Source organism: Taeniopygia guttata, chromosome 12 (genome assembly GCF_048771995.1).
Source record: "Taeniopygia guttata chromosome 12, bTaeGut7.mat, whole genome shotgun sequence".
Classification (NCBI taxonomy): Eukaryota; Metazoa; Chordata; class Aves; order Passeriformes; family Estrildidae; genus Taeniopygia; species Taeniopygia guttata.
This window is the reverse complement of record NC_133037.1, coordinates 14177398-14195749: the sequence shown is the minus strand read 5'-3', so window position 1 is coordinate 14195749 and position 18352 is coordinate 14177398. Positions and strand designations below refer to the sequence as shown.

At 43.8% G+C, this 18352-nt stretch overlaps 1 protein-coding gene across 1 annotated transcript in view; it reads left to right on the top strand.

Annotated features, from left to right (window-relative positions):
- The window catches only part of DNAH1 (dynein axonemal heavy chain 1), a 72141-nt gene that overhangs the window by 23526 nt on the left and 30263 nt on the right, over positions 1-18352 (top strand). Inside the window, exons 19-40 of the mRNA XM_030283147.4 lie at positions 106-304; positions 2115-2368; positions 3261-3473; positions 4169-4333; positions 5010-5131; positions 5697-5802; positions 6906-7085; positions 7955-8095; positions 8721-8884; positions 9260-9373; positions 9979-10167; positions 11155-11260; positions 12336-12449; positions 12777-12926; positions 13400-13486; positions 13592-13778; positions 13888-13979; positions 14459-14613; positions 16201-16378; positions 16489-16683; positions 17337-17456; positions 18079-18237. Coding sequence (XP_030139007.4) covers positions 106-304; positions 2115-2368; positions 3261-3473; positions 4169-4333; positions 5010-5131; positions 5697-5802; positions 6906-7085; positions 7955-8095; positions 8721-8884; positions 9260-9373; positions 9979-10167; positions 11155-11260; positions 12336-12449; positions 12777-12926; positions 13400-13486; positions 13592-13778; positions 13888-13979; positions 14459-14613; positions 16201-16378; positions 16489-16683; positions 17337-17456; positions 18079-18237 — 3390 coding nt within the window. The remainder of the gene's footprint in view (positions 1-105; positions 305-2114; positions 2369-3260; positions 3474-4168; positions 4334-5009; positions 5132-5696; positions 5803-6905; positions 7086-7954; positions 8096-8720; positions 8885-9259; positions 9374-9978; positions 10168-11154; positions 11261-12335; positions 12450-12776; positions 12927-13399; positions 13487-13591; positions 13779-13887; positions 13980-14458; positions 14614-16200; positions 16379-16488; positions 16684-17336; positions 17457-18078; positions 18238-18352) is intronic.

Below are 18352 nucleotides of genomic sequence, written 5' to 3'. Positions count from 1 at the left end.
CTTCAGATTCAAAAGAGATGGGTTTTTTTTGCCTTTTGACATGTAAGCTGTTGTTTGAAAGTGAATACACTTGTTGTTTACGTTGTTTTTAATTTCTTTCTAAAGTACAGTGGGGTAAACAAGATGCTTAAAGACTTCCAGCCGTACTACGATCTCTGGACTACAGTGTCAGACTGGATAAAGTGGAATGAGAGCTGGATGAATGATTCACTCCTTAAAATTGAGGCAGAGGAGCTAGAAAAGAATGTCAATGACTCTGTTAAGACCATGCAGAGGTGTGTGAAGCAGTTCAAGGATTCACCAGGTAGATGCACAGTCTGGGGAAAGGAAGTTGATGCATATCAGCATTTTGATGTGAGACATGTCACAGAGTGCTCCAAACAGGAATTATCAGAATGTCGCATGTGTATTAGAGACAGCTGGAAAAATGCTAGCAAAGTTATTTTCTGCTTTTTTTCCTGAAAATATGATGACTCACATCTAGATACTAGTTAAATGCTTGAAGTACCAGCCACCCTCTGATGTTGTAGTTAGTATTTACTACATTTATTTTTTTATTTATTTACTTATTTACTTACTTACTTATATGAAGTGCAATAATGCGGGCTAGTCACAGAGAGTTACTTTATAGCGCACTGGCTAGACATGTGGGTTTAAGCCCTCATGCAAGTCAGGCAGCAAGGCAACTTGAATCTGGGTCTTGCAGGTGCTGTTTTCTTGGCCAATCTTATTTTCTTTATTGGCCAATGCATTTAATGGAAAGCCAGAAGAGGCCTTGATTTTGTTATGAATAAAATGAAATTGCAAAATCTGGAAATGATCCCTGCAATATAATAACAATTTTCCTTCTTGCCTGAATGTGTATTAAGTTTAGATATGATTGCGCTCAGCCCTTGCAATTCACATGAAGGTCTTTTGACCATTTCTCCTAATAAAGCTGAAATTGGGATTTCAGTTGTAGCTTAACTTGCCATTCCCTGGTTCTCAGAGATGTGTTGGTCATTCTTTAGAGCTAATTCTAAATCTCCTGCCAGATGGCTTAGATTGAAATATATTTTGCTGTGGGTGATTTTTGATTCATCCTTTTTAACTTGAACTTGCTCTTAAACAATGCCATGAATCAGCCCCAATGGAGGAGGTGATGAGTGGATGCATGAGTAACTATGAATCATTATGATAAACAGAAATACTAAGAATACCTGCTTATGTTCGTTGCAATATTCTCTAGTACCTGGATATTTGTTTTGTCCTTTGCATATTCCCAGCAGGGAGCATGAGGTGATCACATCTTTGCTGCAAGCTCACAGTACAACCATGCAGGGTGCAATAAAAGGAGGCACATGCTATAGCCAGATTTTGGAAAGGAAGCAAGTCCCATGTTCTTTACCTGCCCATTGTTTTACTCACAGTAGCACAAGCCAGGAAAAATGAAAAAAAAATAAAAAAGGCAAGATGTGAACAGTGCAGAGACTTTCCAGGATGCCCCCAGAGAGAAAAGCCCTTTCCCTCACTTTGTCCTTCCTATGAGGCAGAAGTACATTTGCCTCTAACATGGCCAAAGGCTGGCAGGGCCTCTCCTACACACTTCCCATTTCCTAGGCTGGGATCCCAGCCTGCTTCTAGCTCCTTAATGTCCACCTGCTGTTGAGGGTGAGCTAAGCTGTGCTGTGAGACAACTTAAAATGCGGGTTTGTTAAGAAGTGAATGTCTTGAAGTGATGACTGGAACTTCCAAAATATCTGCTGGCAGATGATCATGCTTCAGTCCATATCAAGAAGTTAAATTTGTCTGCCTCTCTTCTTCTGGTGAGCTCTAGCCTAAGGCACACTTCAGCTTAGCATGGGCTTGCCTGTAACGAGCTTTTGGCAATAGGCAGATCTGCTTCTTGGGAGCAGGCTTGAATCCTGGCTTAGTGGCCGTGTAGAGAGAGCCTTCATATCCTCCTTACTTCAGCCTGCATTTTCCAGTGCTCTCACCTGCTGCTTACCTACCCCATACCATGTGACTACATGCACATCAGGCTTTAGACAGCTTCTAGAAGTTCCTTGGGGCAACTTCCTCACATACTGTTGTTGCTGATTTTCTCCTTGTTGTTCTGTTTTTCCCACTGAAAGACTGCCAGAGTGTGGCCATGGAGTTTCGAGACAAGATGGATGATTTCAAGCAATACGTGCCCTTAATCCAGGGGCTGCGCAATCCTGGGATGAGGAGTCGGCACTGGGAGATGCTGTCAAACCAGGTTAAGGCCGATGTCGAGCTGGAGCCCAGCATGACGTTTGGTCGCTGCTTGGAACTGAAGCTGCAGGACCACATGGAGAGTGTTCTCAAAGTAGCTGAGACAGCCAGCAAGGAATACGCCATCGAAAATGTGAGAAGAGAGGACTTGTTGTGTCTCTGCTTGCTTCTCAGATAGGTTCCTGTTGAGCGGGCAGGCATTGCCTTGGGTGATGTTCCTGTTGGCCCAGTGCTAGACACATTCTGCACCACAAGTAAAAAGGTTGCTGTCCTTACAGAAGGGAGCGATGGCCACACAACTTCCACACAGTAGAAGAACTAATTCTGACTTGTGCAGAATTTCAGTTGTGGCATTAACAGTACTGCCTTATGGTTATGTTGATCTACTGCTTGGGTCTCACACCTCACTGTGGGATTAGTGACTGGTTAAGTTAAAATAAATTGATTGTCTGCACTCTGCCATTCAAATGTTATGTCAGGAGATTAGCTGTGACTGGAAACAGAGATGGCAAATCCTTTAAACCAGTAAACGTGCAGGGAAACCTTTCTAGCTCTGGAGATTCATAGATTACATAGTCCTTCAGCTTCAGTTCATCAGTTCAGATGTGATCTAAGATGGTTTTGACCTTCTGGCAGCTCTTGTTCTCTGAAATCTTAGACAAGTTCCCAATGGATAGTTCCCCTTTTGTCAAAGCTGTCATTAATCATAGTCATTAAAAAGCCCTTTGCTGGTAGCCTCTGTGCATCCAGAGCATAAACAGGCCTGGAGGTGAAATTGCCATTTTTTCCCCTCAAGGTGTTTGTTTCAGCACTGGTGTAGAGGTGTTGAACCTGTGGGCAATGCAAAGGAAGTGTGCTGTTGCTGATTGTGTCATGCATAAAATACACAGCTGCAGTTTCCAGTGGAATCCAAGAGCAAAAATCTGTCATTTTCTAGAGACTAGCATTAAGAGAGCTGTGGAAGCTGGGATAACCATTTGCAGGGGTTGTATCTGAAAATTAAATTGCTTGTCCCTCTGTTCCAGGCACTCAATAAGATAGAGGCTGAATGGAAATCTGTTTCATTCATCGTGATGCTTTACAAAAACACCAATACCTATATTCTGAAAAGTACCGATGACATTTCTCAGCTCCTAGATGATCATATTGTCCTGGTTCAGAGCATGTCTTTCTCACCCTTCAAGAAACCTTTTGAGGAAAGGATGAACTTGTGGGAAACTAAGCTGAAGATGACACAGGTACTGGTTTTTACCCACACACGTGTGGTGGAGGCAGCCAGCTGGGCTGTTCTGCCGTGCTTGGACATGGACACTGTGCAGTTGCTGCTGGGAGCTGGGAGGGCAATTATCAAGAGTGTGTCAATCTTTAAGGAAGAATAGGGCCTGTGAAAACCCTCTGACTCTAGGAAAGTAATGCAGCCCTTTTGTTGCCTATTGCAACATGTTTTGGTAGGGCCAGAGCTCGCCTGTTGCTGTGAGTAGTGTTACTGATCTCTCTAATCATACTGTACTAAGTGGACCTTACAGATTCTTACAGACCCTGTGAAATCCATGCTAATCAGCCACATCTCAGTGTAGGAAAGCACATGGGACACTGCTGTTTAAGCAGGATCTGCCAGACTCTGTCAGCACTTGCTCATCAAACCAGGAGCACCCAGCAGGACTCTCACAGCAAAATAGCAGTGCTGCAGGAGAAAAGTTCCAAAACTTTTGGAAAGGGGAGTGCTAGGAAGTTGTTAATTATTTGGAAAGGAAATTCCAGCTCCTGACCTTGTAGGTAGATTTTATAAGTATGGAAGGTGTATGTGCTGCATCACCTCTTTTTTTCTTTCTTTCTTGTTTTTATTAAACAGGTTCTGGTGCACAGTTTGAATGGCTTTGTTGAACAGGTTGATAGCATGGTGTCCTGATATGCTTTTCTTGTTTCCCACTAGGATGTCCTAGAGGAGTGGCTGAACTGTCAGCGCTCTTGGCTCTACTTGGAGCCAATCTTTAGCTCAGAGGACATCAAAAGACAGCTCCCAGTGGAAAGCCAGCGCTACAACATCGTGGATAAGGATTGGAGGCGTGTCATGAAGAGTGCTAATGCAAACCCTGAGGTATGTGCCTTGATAAAAGCCAGTGCAGGTATCTCAAACACCTTGGAGCTGTGCTCATACAAGGACTGCATCTTTTAGTCATTATTTTCATAATGGCGTGGACATGGCAGCACTGTGTTTACTGTGTAGCCTTGCCCAGAGCATTGTGCTGGGTCTCTTCTCTTGGAACTTGGCCTTTTTTTCTGGTGCCTGAATGGACAGAGCCATTCCCTGTAGTGCTTTCCACCAAAGCCCACACCCCACCAGGTTCCTCCTCCTGAACACACAGACTCACTGCCTGTTAATGACTCTTTTAACCTGCAGAGGTTGTAATCCATAGGGTAGCTCCTTCAATTCCTCCTCAAGACTGATTCTCTAAGTTTTTTAGAACCATTTGCCTATTTTTGTGTCCTGGTGGCAGTGCTCTGCTCTCTTCTGTTCTCCAGTCTCCCCTTCCCAGGACTCCTTCACTGCTAGTATTCCATATTACAAATGTTGGTATTTAGGGGAGCCCCGAAATGCTTGTCTCCATAAGGGCTGTTTGCCCTCCTTACCCACAAAGCTTACACCTCTCCAGATCCCTGAGAATTCCTGTGCATGAGTCATTTAAATCCCATCAGTAACATCACTGGGCAACCCAATTATCTCCCACATGCTCAGAATACTGATGCTTCCCCTGTTACACATTCTGTTGTAGGTGATTTCTTTGTGCCCTGATCCAGAGCTACTGGAGAAGCTGCAAAATTGTAACAAACTACTTGAACTTGTGCAGAAAGGGCTGAGTGAATATCTGGAGACAAAGAGAGCTGCTTTTCCCAGGTAACCCCAAATTTCACTGGGCTAGAATGCACTCCCTCTTTCAGAAAACGTGAAAGAAGACGCTCACTGCAGTTCATTCTGCCAAGAAAGAGCAAAACCACCTAAGCTTAGGATTTATTCTTGGCCTGCAAACATAAGCAAAGCTGTGCCTTTCAATGCTGCCATCTCATGGGGAGAAAACAGGCACACACAAATGTGGTGATTTAAGAGCAGTCTGGTAGCATCGTTGCATATCTCTGCCTCAGGATTTATGTAGAAAGGGTGGGGTAAAATTTAAAACCTCCATGTAACTTTGTCTCTTACTCCCTGAAGGAAGACTTCTATTCTTTGATACTCATTTAAACCCTCTTTGCTTGGAAATAACTGACTTCTGCAGAGGGAGAAGTCTGTCTCTACATAAAGGGAGATGGCTGGATGGTGACTGCTCATCTACACAATTACAAAGAGATCTGTGAGCAGTCAGAAACTGTTTTCAGCAAAAGACTTCTTGCCCATCCTGCCAGCACTTAGCTCTTGCTGCTGCAGTAAACAGAGCCTCTCCTCATACTTCTCTCTGTGTTTGTAGGTTCTACTTCCTTTCAGATGATGAGCTGCTGGAAATACTGTCCCAGACAAAAGACCCCACTGCTGTACAACCTCACCTCCACAAGTGCTTTGAGAACATTGCTCGGGTAGGCAAAGCAAACACATGAGTGGCTTGGCCCACCTTTGGAAAGCTGTGTCATGGGAACTTGGAGGTGTTCTGAAGTCTGGAGGAATGTTCACATTCTGCTGTATGGAAATGTGTCTCCTGGGAACCTGAAACTGTACATAGGCATTGGAAGGTGCTGCCTGTCCTGAAGTGGGATTCCAGCAGCCTCACTTTAGACATTTCAAAGCCAGGCATCTGCCCATGAACTGGGTACTCTTAGTTGTCCTTCAGACAATGGAGGGGAATGGGCATATGCAAAGGGTGACTTAGAGAAATTCACTTAGATATCCATCCTAGGAGGGGAGGATACTCCCTCTGGAGAAGTGTGTCCATCTCACCATGAAGGCCAGGAGAAATAGCTCTGACTTAGCTTTCTACTCACAGGCACCTTGTTAGGATGGAATCCCACTCCTGCTGACAGCCCCAGAAGGGACAAGGGCTGAACAAGCCTGAGCTGAATTAAGTTTCTACCTTCATCCCTTCTTAGGAGCTGGAGTTAACCTTGCTATTTTTCCTCTTTGTTACTCCTAATAGACTTCAGACTCCATAGCTAGTCACAGCTCAAACCACCACAATACTCAGACAGTAAAACCAATCTCCTAGTCATTAGTTTGGAAAAATAGAAAGGAAATTGAACTGGAAACATGGTGCAAAGCCATTGGAATAAATAAGGGGATTTTCAGTGATATGCTAGGGCACTGGAGAAGCTGTTAAAATTTTACTCTTAAAAGCAGGCACTGTGACATCAAGGGAAATTATTTGAATCTACAGAATTCAGCAGGAGTCAAGGGTCTGAATCCTAGACAGGCGATGAGAAATGTTCATCCTACCTATAATTTGATTTGCTTCACTCAAGTCACACCAGCAATGTGAATCTCTTGTTTTCATACAGTCATGTTCCATTATTTGGAGAGGTCATTTTGCACTTCTGTCGCACACTTTATTATCACTACTGGCAACCAAGTTTGGCACCAGGTTCATAATGAGCAAACACTGGTATAGGCTGGCTGTCCCCAGGGGCAGGACAGGCAGGGATCGAAAGAAATCCTCCACTCATATCTCCTGTTGTGCTTCTTCCATTAGCTGAAATTCCAGGAAGACCTACAGATCACCCACATGTACTCTGGTGAAGGAGAAGAGGTGAAGCTGTTTTCTTCCATCACTCCCAGTGAGAATGTGGAGGACTGGCTGGTGGAAGTGGAGAAATCCATGAAGGCCAGTGTTCGGGACAACATAGAAAAATCAATTGGTGTTTATCCAGAGGTAAGAGTTTTATCACAGACTGGCACGTCTTTGATGTTTGGTTCCAGGCTTGCCACAGAGGTCACCAGAGGTGGGGCTGATGAACTTGGGATGTATTCTACAAGATATTCTATTCTATTCCACTTTCAAAGCATAGCCTTTAAAACAGTTGTGTGCCTGTAAGTGCAGAATGGGCAGCTGGGCAAAAAGCTAGTGGTCTAGCAGAACGCAAACCCTGCACACTCCCTCACAGCTTTCCTACAGCACAGAGCAACCCTGTATGAATCCATATCTATTCATGTCTCCAGACTACTTCCTCTTTGAAAGGATCTTCTGCTTCAGCTCTCATGTCTCATGCATTGTGCTAGGGGCTGGTAAAAGTGATCAAGGCACGTGAACTGTTGGTTTCAGTCAGTGCATAGGAGATGCATCTTGGCTCTGGTTTCTGTACAAAAGTTATGCTGGTGTAAAATTGAAATTTCTAATCTAGGTAGGGAGAAAGGCTGTAAAATAAAGAGGCCTTGGATATTTCTGTTACTTTTTCTTATTCAGACTGAAAATTTGAAAATAGGAAAGTTAGAATAGGCCAGATGAGGGGAAACATTCTTTAGGGGAGACATTCTTTTAGGTCCTGCTCTTCAGCTGCTAATGGCTACTTGTAACTGGTTACTGCAAGTGGCATAGTGGAGAGAAGATACTTGCTGTACCCAGTGCCTAAAGATGATTACTTCACAGCAAGTAGAGGAGAAAGAAAAGGAAAGCCTCTTACACAAGAATTCAATGCTGATTCATTAATCATGCAGCTCAGAGCAAGAGGACCTATAAATAAATAAATAATTGTCTTACCACCTTTTTTCCCCCTTTCTCACACCTATTTTTTCTATTTTAAGACTCCACATACCATATGGGTTTTGGAATGGCCTGGCCAAGTGGTCATTGCTGGGTGTCAGATTTTCTGGACAAAGGAAGTGTCTGAAGCTCTGGAGGCTGGAGATCTGTCCAGCAGGCTTTACCCACAGCTGAGTGCTCAGGTATGAAAATGGATGTAAGGGTGAGATTTTGTCAGATGGAGGCTTTTCAGTCATCAGACCTCAGACAAGTTATAAACACAGCCAGGACAATACTGTTGGGGAAGCAGAGACATGGTTTTGCATGGCACCGTTCAAAACAAGGGATAAAGCATGTTGTCTTCTTAATTATTAGGGTATTTGTCATAATAAACCTCAAATAATATACAGGATTGATAATATGAGAACCACCTGAACACTATAACAAAGTGAAGGATAGCTTCTCCAGGGTTACCCAAGGAGCCAAAGGTGAAGAACTGAAGTGATGGACAGTGGAGGAAGCTGCATCCTTCGTATCAGTTTTGTGCATCTAATCACACCTAATACCTGAGAGTTATTACCTCTGGACTCATAGTGGCTCTAACTCTTTCTTTTCAGCTGCACAAAGTAATGGTGTAGGCAAAACTCAGTTCTGAGCCAGCCCTGAGTAGTATTTGCTTTCTGAGCAACCGTTTGTACTTCTGAAAAGAGAAGAGGCAGAAGTTGCCTGAGCACAGCATATGATCTGAGACTTAGCATGCCCTGAGTTTGACTGCATTGTGTTGGTACAGAATGGATTGCTTCAGGTTACTTTCCCTTCATTCCCCAGCTGGGAGATTTGGTGGCCCTGGTCCGTGGGAGGCTGTCCAAGATGCAGCGAGCAGTGCTGTCAGCTCTTATTGTGATCGAGGTCCATGCCAAGGATGTTGCAGCAAAGCTGATTGAGGAGAACGTAACGAGCATGAATGACTTCGAGTGGATCTCCCAGCTCAGGTTAGAGAGCACAGCTGTTGAACCTCACCGGGCCTGTCTCCATCCTCCTTACCCATCAGCTGTGTCCAAGGCAAATGGAAACAGGAGTATGAGGCGGATCTAGTTTTGATGGCATCCTCTTTGGCAGTATAAACTAACCCATGCCATGATGTTTCACTGTGAAAGGCCATGCTCCTGCCCAAGGGGTGCAATGCTTGATCCCAGGTCCTGTGAGAACTCCTGTTCACCCTGTTGTGTTACTTTATCCTTCCTGCTCTCGAGAGGGAAATCCCTTGACATACAGATCTCCAGTCCTGCAGGCTATAATCTCGTGAGCTGCTGCTTTGTCTGCCAGGCAGTGTTTATCTTTCTGATGCCATGTTCACTCACCATTAGATACTACTGGACCAGGGGAGACCTGTACATCAGAGCAGTCAATGCTGAGTTTATCTATGGCTATGAGTATCTGGGGAACACTGGCCGTCTGGTTATTACACCCCTCACTGACAGGTAAAGACATTGTTTTCTGGGTAACAAATGCACCTTTTTTCTCTTTTCTTTATTTTTTTTCTTCTGAATGAAGAGGATTAAACCAAGAGTCTGACCATGCAGGTCCTATATCTTAATGTATGTAAATGGAATCCATTTGTACAGTAAAGGACTACTTGAGACAAGTGCACAGGAGCACCCTGGCATTGGTTGCTACTGTATTCCGAGTGATCAGTGCTCAGAATGATTGCTTTCACTCTCCTAGTTCCTAATGTAGTGCTCTCATATAAAATGCCCACCTGATAGCTAAGGAGCTCTTCTAGAAACCAGCTAGTACTCTAGAATATGCAGCAGAAGTAATAGTTTTATCTTTTTGTAACTGTTCTTTTTCTGCAGAATGAATTTGTAGCCAGTGGCAGAAGGATTTATCCATGCAGGCCACCATGAATACTAATCAAGGCCACATAGCTCTAACTCCTTTGCAGAATGCTGCATATCTAAGCAGTTTTGTAGAATAATGAATGATGGATTCCTCCTTGTCTCCAGCTGTATAGATCATATGTCTCCATGCTGAAATCAGTAGTACAAATGCTTTTTTTCATCATCTGGTCTCTTCTTTGTTGTAGGTGTTATCTGACACTTACAGGAGCTCTGCACCTGAAATTTGGAGGAGCACCTGCAGGACCTGCAGGAACAGGCAAAACAGAAACAACAAAAGACCTGGGCAAAGCACTGGCAATCCAAACTGTAGTGTTTAACTGTTCTGACCAACTTGACTTTATGGCAATGGGAAAGTTTTTTAAGGGACTAGCCAGGTACAGTGAAATACTCAGTGTCATTATTGAGGGATGCTGCACACTGGGAATTGGTGGGTATTTTTCATAGCAGCCCAAAAGAACAAGAAAAGCCCTAGCAAGGGGGTTACTGAGTTCCAGAACGAGCAAGGTAACAAAATTCCAGCCAGAAAGGTGGAACAGTTGATCCAATTATAAAAAAAGAAATAAATGGAGATCCTTGTTCATGTAAGGCAAAATTGAAATGCTTTGCACTAATCCACAATGCACTAATCCACCTGTGCAAGTGTTTGCAGCTTTGGCCTTTATTTTAATATCATCCATGTTGGACTGAGATTCAGCCCACAAGCTGCTTAATCTTAAGAAGAAGAGAATCTGCTGAGAGTATTCAAAATTGAGCAGCCAAGAGAGACTGCTCTAAGCCCTGAGGGATCCTCTCAGAGAGGCCTCTCTCTTCTCTACATTTCAAACAGAGCTGGTCCAATTAGTCTGTTGCACACTGGTGAATCTGAATTAGTGACTCCAACAAAAGATGATATTCTTTTCTCAGATGTTTTCTTTGTAAGTAGTTTAACTTCTTTCTTAAACTATGCCTTGTGGGAAGATCGTCTTCCACTGATGCATGCTTCCAGCTTTATACAGAGGTTTCCAAACTCTGAAAAATGGACTTAAGCACTATCTAAACTGTATCTGCTGCACTTACAGCTCAGGTACAAACCAGGAATTCAACATGACACCTCTTTAAAGCTCAAATGTGTAACATGGAGAATTTGTCCCAATCTCTAGGATCAGATACTGCCATGGGCACTCATCACATGGGCACAGTCAGAGTGTCCACTGAACCAGGACACTGTTTGCCATGGGACATCAGGGCCCTTTTGTGTTCACCTCTAGTCTCTGTTATGCCTACCTAGTATGTGGCATATAGCTTCTAGATCTAGCTGAACTTTTGACTGCAAGTTTGCTCCTGTGTGGTGTCCCTGACTCCCTTCATTCTTCCTTGCCCAGCTCTGGTGCCTGGGCTTGCTTTGATGAGTTCAACCGCATCGATATCGAGGTGCTGTCTGTGGTGGCCCAGCAAATCACAACCATCCAGAAGGCACAGCAGCAGAGGGTATGTAAGGGTATGTGGATGCTAAGGCAGGCAAAAAAATCTCCACTCGAGCTAGTTCAGGCAAGTTCTTGTCCCTGCACACACCTTCAAGCTTCACTTCTCAGGGGCAACTCTTAACAGACATCCTTGAGGAGAGGTTTGAACAATGTCCTAACTATGGCACATCATATCAGTCCATTAGAGTCAACATCCTCAGGGGAATTTTTAACTTCACCTTAGTCTATGCTGCCAGAGTTGCCCACACTCTCACAGGCTAAAGTACCTCTCAGCTTGAGCTGTAGTGCCTGCATACTTTGGTGTGGGAGACACTCTGATACAGATCCAGTGAGCTGATCAAAATTGGAGCTGTGATAAAGGCAGTCAGTGTCCTGACATGAGTTGCTCAGCACCAAATTTGTCTAAATGTGTTACCCAAGCTTTGGTGGATTCACAAAACCCAGTATGTGCAGAAAAATGCATATTCGTGCACACAGAGTTGCATTGTAAAGTGAATTGTTGTGAATCATTGGCTTTAATGGAGATTCAGCTGTCAGCCAGTCTAGCAGCCAGCCTCTGCTTTGTTCTCTGGAGGCCCAGAAGGGTTAAGACCTGAATCTCCTTGACTTTGGCTTGGAATTAGAAACTTGCTCTCTGTAAATTCTTCTGCATTACTTTATCCCCCATCTGAAATTACTACCTACACAGCTTTAAAAAGGATTTAGGTTTCTCTTTGCCCTCTTTGCCATGAATTAATTCAGGTCTGATCTCTAGTGCAAAATAAATGGAAAGATGTTTGTTTACAGCTGAAGGGATAGAAATCTGTTCAAGAGTTTAAATAAAAAAAAAGAAAATTTAACCTATCAGTAAATCTTCCACAAGCCCAGTCTTTTATAGAGGGAAAAATATTGCTGGTAATACTGGGTACTTGCAGTGGGACCAGACTGAGTCACTACTGTTGTGGGCAGCTCTGTGTGTGTTTGTGCTTTATAATTTAACAACTAAAAGCTGTGTTCTCCTCTTGGAAGACTCTGTTACATTACTTAGTTTTCAGGTCAGGCTCTGTTCTTCGAGGATGATCGTATTTTTAATTTTCCAGGTGGAAACCTTCATATTTGAAGGCACAGAGATCCCACTGGTCCCATCCTGTGCAGTCTTCATCACAATGAACCCAGGGTACGCTGGGCGCACTGAACTGCCCGATAACCTGAAGGTAAGGAGGGCAGGCTGCACAGACAGAAAGAAGAAGGGCAGTAAAGGTGCTGGGTACTACCTGGACCCACCAGTGTCTTCATGACAAGAGTTAGGGTGTGATGCTTTTGGAGAGTCTCCAGGATCACTTTGAGACTTGAACCACATGTGTTAGGAAATGGCACTGTTCAGATTGCAGTCTGCAGGGATGCTACAGTGACAGCTGCCAGCACACTCATGTTGTGTCCTCTAAACAGTCTGGAATGGATGCTCAGCCTTTTCAGTTTGCTGGGAAAAAAAGCAAGAAATGACAGTGTTTTGAACATTGTGTTGCATCTGTATGTTCCAGGCTCTCTTTCGTCCTGTGGCTATGATGGTCCCAGATTACTCCATGATTGCTGAGATCTCACTCTACTCCTTTGGGTTTAATGAAGCCAAAGTCCTTGCAAAGAAGATCACCACAACATTCAAACTATTGTCAGAACAGCTCAGCTCCCAGGTAGATGTCTTAATGTCCAAGACTTTTTTAAATGTGAGACTTTCTCAGCCTAGATGGTTTTCTTGGTGCCTTGTCATAGCAAATCTCTAAAAGGTCACCTCACCTATTCTTTGTCTTCCTTCTTTCTTTCTAATTCTCATTTCTGCTCCTGTGGCTGGACTTGGATTCACCTTAAATCCTATTTAGGATTACAGTGGCAGGACAGTTGAGCCAAACAGTCCTGCTTGCTTTTCCTTCCATCTAGGATTTTTCATCGTGCACTTATTCTCATCTCCCTCATTCATAGACTGTACAGCTGAGGACTAATGAGTTGTTTGAAGTATACTGAAAATAGAGTTGGATGAAGGAGGAATTGTTCTGAAGGCATAACTCTCTCATATTTCTTTTCTCACCTGCTGAGTGCATGCCTAAGTTTACTTTTTTAGGTGGTGCCCCTCTATCTGATGATATTGTTTCCTCTCTGCCTTTTTTAGGACCACTATGACTTTGGGATGAGAGCTGTGAAGACTGTAATCTCAACAGCTGGCAATCTCAAAAGAGAGAATCCTGATATGGATGAGGTAAGTGTGCTTGTACTTCACTCTGCCATAGACTTATGGGGCCTTTTCTGCAGCCTCATACAAGAGGAAAGATTTCTGAAGTCCTGAGTTCTCAAATCCTTGCAGGAACTGATCTGCCTGCGAGCTATTAGGGATGCCAATGTACCCAAATTCCTGCAGGATGACCTCAAGCTCTTCAATGGTATTGTCTCAGATTTATTTCCGAATATCAAAGAAACACCTGTTGATTATGGCATCCTGGAAGAAGCCATCCGAAAATCCTGCCTCCAGGCAAATCTGAAGGATGTTGATGGTGAGGGGAAAGGCTCTCCACAAGCTCCCTCTGGACCTGGGCTTTTAGGCATGCTGCCCTAGGAAAGAGATGTATTCCCAGACCCACTCTGCATCATCTTCCTGTACAGGTTTTGTGACTAAATGCATCCAGCTGTACGAGACCACCGTAGTTCGTCATGGCCTGATGCTGGTGGGACCAACAGGTTCTGGGAAGACAAAGGTATGGGTGAGACAGTGTGCTGGCCCCAGCAAACCATCACCTACCTAGTGATGCAGTGGGTTAAGTTTCACAGAAGACCCCTACTGGCTTTTAAAGCTCCTCCCAGATAGAAGTCAGGGCACAAAGATATTGCCTGTTTGTAATATTTATAGCCATGGGAGGTATATTACTGGTTCTTTTTTGAGCTGTGAGATTAGACTGAGGCTCATTAGTTCTGCTGCACATTTCTAAGACTGAGACATACTTCGACCTTTCTAGGTGCTTCAGGCCTCTTGCACAGAAGATCTAACTTCCTTCTCCACAGCATACAGAGTGCTTAATTTCTGTGCTTTTATTTCAGCCAGTCATCTTTGTACAATGATGTTACCCTTTACTATGTCTCTTTTCTCACTGCATTTGAATGCAGTTGCTGTGAGAGCAAGTGACTTTATCACTCTGGAGCCATGGCAGTTAACTCTCTGGCTGTCCTGCACTTGTAGAGTTATGAAGTCCTGGCAGCTGCAATGACATCACTGAAAGGTCAGCCTGCAGCCAGTGGTGGGAATTACGAAGCAGTCCGCTACTTTGTACTGAATCCCAAATCCATCACAATGGGCCAGCTTTATGGAGAGTTCAACTTGCTAACGCATGAATGGTAAAGTACAAAACCTTCTTTCCTTTCTTCCAGACAGAAAACACTTTTCTGGTCTTGAGCGTCTTCTCTCCAAGGCTGAGAACCGTTTGGGGTGGTGGCATAAAACCAGAAGCGATCAAGTCCTTATCCCTACCAAGCTACAATAGCCAGTCACGGCGATTTAAGCTGACATCCCTCATTGTGCACTTGGCCCGTCTGCCAGCACATGCCCAGACAGTTCCTGCAGCTCAGCTCACAGCATTAACTGCAGAACAATAATTCAATAGCTTTGGAGCACATGCCCCTGCTCCTAAGATACAGCAGCTTAAAAACGCTTGCTTTGCTTCTGAAGAAAAGTGACCTCTGTACTATGCACTTGAATTGTTCTGTATAAATACTCTGGTATCCTTGAGTGATGAGGAATGACTTTGAGGCATAAAGAGGAATTTCATTCCTGTTGCCAGGGCTCCTGCTTGCTTACATGGTTTGGAAACAAGAACCAATAGGCCACTTGCCCTCTTTATAGCCTGGTCCTACTGCGTGTGTTTCCGTATGTGACCTGAGGTTGACTTTGCAGCTCACTTTACCCATAAGCTAGGATGTGAGAAGCAATGTGAATCTCCCTTTGCCCTGTCAGCCAGCACTTGTCTCAGGGCAAAGCTAAAGACTGTGTTCTGTAAAATGAGGGAAACTAAACAGAGATTAAACTACCTAGCTCTGGGAAAAGTACAAGCCAGTAAACATTACTGATGCTGTGACCAGAGCTTCCCAGTTTAGGATCTGGTACATATTTACTGAAGGACATTTTATAGGAACTCCAATTAAGCTCAACAGTTTATTTATGATGGGACTCTACACGGGCATGTCAATGTGACAAAAGAGAAAAATACAACAGTTGTGTAAAATATATTTACAGACAAATCCATCTGCTTTCATCAGCTGAGCTTTAGAACAGACTGTTTTCCCTTGATTTTAGTAACAATACCCTGGAATTCACTAGTACTATAAAAATAACAAATAATTATTTAATAGCAGGAGTCAAGTCAAGGGTCTGAATGGAGACTGTGCTGAAGGTTTCCATGTACAGATTAAATTCTTGCTGTCAACAGCCAGCATTCCTTGTGTCTGCTCTCCTGGTCACCAGCTCCAGCACCACCCAGGTTCACAGTCAGTTGAGGATGGGGAAGTTCAGTTATAAAGAGGGTAGGGTCATGCTCTTTAGACTGGATTTATCCTTTTAACCTTGAGAAAAAGAGAAAAAGAGGCACCTCCAGAGAGCAGATAATCTACCTGTGACCTGAACTGGATGCTACCAAGGCCTCTTTACTCTTCACTAAGGACAGAGATGTTAAAGGGAAGCTTGACGTGTCTTATAGTTAAATGACATGAATTCCAAATCCTGATGCCCAAAGAAATTGTTTTGTGGTGTCACTCAGGCTGAGATGTGTCTCAGTAACAAAAAAATTAAAAATTAGGTGGACCTTTCTGCAGCTCATGGATAAGGGAGACACATGAAGCAGGATAAGATTGCCTTTTGTGGTGGGAACTTGGCCATTTATTTCAGCAAAACCAGAATGGGCCAAGCCCTGCCTTCCTCCTGCCTTTCAGGACAGATGGGATCTTTTCCACACTCATGCGTCGGGGAACAGTGGCCACTGACTCCAGCAAGAAGTGGTACATGTTTGATGGGCCAGTGGATGCTTTGTGGATTGAGAACATGAACACTGTACTTGATGACAATAAGAAGCTGTGTCTCAGCTCAGGGGAAATCATCAAGATGACAGAGGTGATTGATCCCTCCCACTTTTGCTGCCTGTTGTCTGTACTCCTTCCTCCCTGCACTGAAATACGTATCAAAACTGAACAGGTCCTTATCCTTTCTTTTCTAATTTCCAGAGCATGACCATGATGTTTGAAGTCCAGGATTTGGCTGTTGCTTCCCCTGCCACAGTCTCCCGCTGTGGCATGGTTTACCTGGAACCCAGCATTTTGGGGCTGGAGCCTTTCATTGAATGCTGGCTGAAAAATATGCCAGATGTCATGCAGCGCTTCGCACAGCAGCTGGCATCTCTCTTCAAGAGATTCCTCCAGGTGAGCTACTGTTCTCTTCCAGCCTTTCCATGTCATCTTGAACATCAACCAGCCCAGACTTGTCAAGGCCATTGTGGGAACATTTCCTACCAGCATAATATCTATCATGGAAACGTCTCTGTGAATTTTGTGGCTTTAATAGAGGTTACTCACTGATCTCTGTAGATGTGACTAAGTCTTATTGGTCATTATAGTTGGTTTTATTTCATTTTAAAATTATCTTCTGGACAAAACCATCCCTAGTGCAGTTCCGTAGCTTAGAGTGGAGTACCTCCAGGGAGAAGGTTGTACAAACAAGTCTTGTTATTTTTACTCTGCTGATAAGCCATTATTTTAATGAAGAACCTGGAGCTACAAAGGAAGGCTCTAAAGGGAGCAAACTATTTAACAGCACTGATAGCACAAAATGCACATAAGTGTTGCACAGAACCAAGACGGAGGCCCAGAGGTTTCTTGGTGTTAAGACTGAACCAAGGGGCCTCTCTTGCTTTTCTCCAGTAAAAATGGTGGTACTTGGGATGCAGTTGGAAATGGCAGCATTCTCAGTCACAGTCTCCCTGCTAAACATAACAGGATGGAGAAACACAAGGAGGTAAAACCAAAGGCAGCTGTGCTGGATGGTAACACTGAGTTGTTCCTGCCTGTCTTTCCAGGAGGCCATCGACTTTTTACGAAGCTCTGTGAAGGAGATAATTGCTTCTACAGATGGTAACCTCACAATGAGCCTCCTCGTGCTCTTGGAATGTTTGTATCAGCCTTTCATTCCCATTAAGGTAGATTTTGCTACCTCTATCACTGTTACTTGTGTCTGTAACTCTTAAGGATGCTAAGTCATGGAAAGGGTTAGTCACCAGAGAACAAGATGCTGGTGCAGAAAGGTCATTCTGTAGCTCATCTACGTGGCAGAAGGTAATACAGCATCCAGCAAATCACAGGTAAACCTGGAAGGATTATGCTCTGTCCGCTGAAGGAACACAAGATAAGCTCCATGCCTACCAGGCTGGAGGGCAGAGGTTCACTTTTATTTATAGCAGAGGGAATTGAAGAATGAGGGGAAAGCAGAGATCAGAGCTGAGCAGTGATGCACTTCAGATTGCAGGTCCTTTGAGAATTAGTATTGAAGAAGGCTGGACAAATTTCAAATTAAAAACCCAAGACTAAATTCTTCTCCCCTCTCCAGTTGAGTGACATTAGTTCAGCAAAGAGAGTCTCTCAAGTACACCAATGAAACAACAAATTTTAATCCACATAATATATTAACAAGGCCTGTGAAAAACTGTCTAGAAAAAACTGCATAGAAGCTGAATAGAATTATGAGCAAATTAAGAAGAGTCTGGGGGTTGTGTGCTGTAATTATACCTGAGAATTTTTCTTCTGCTTGTCTCTGGTTCTAAGGGACTTAAGACAATTCCCCGGGAGAAGATTGCTCGTATGGGAGAGCTGATTGAACCTTGGTTTATATTTGCCTTGATCTGGAGTGTGGGTGCTACTGGAGATTCCCTAGGTCGTGAGGCCTTTAGCTCATGGCTCAGGAAGAAGATGGCAAAGGAAAGGGTGAGTAAAGGAAAAACAGATCTTCTCTAATTATAGAGGAATTAGTAGTGAGGAATGGGAATCAGAGCTGAATGCCTGGAGGCTTTGGATGGACTTCCTGTTTGCATCTGGTATG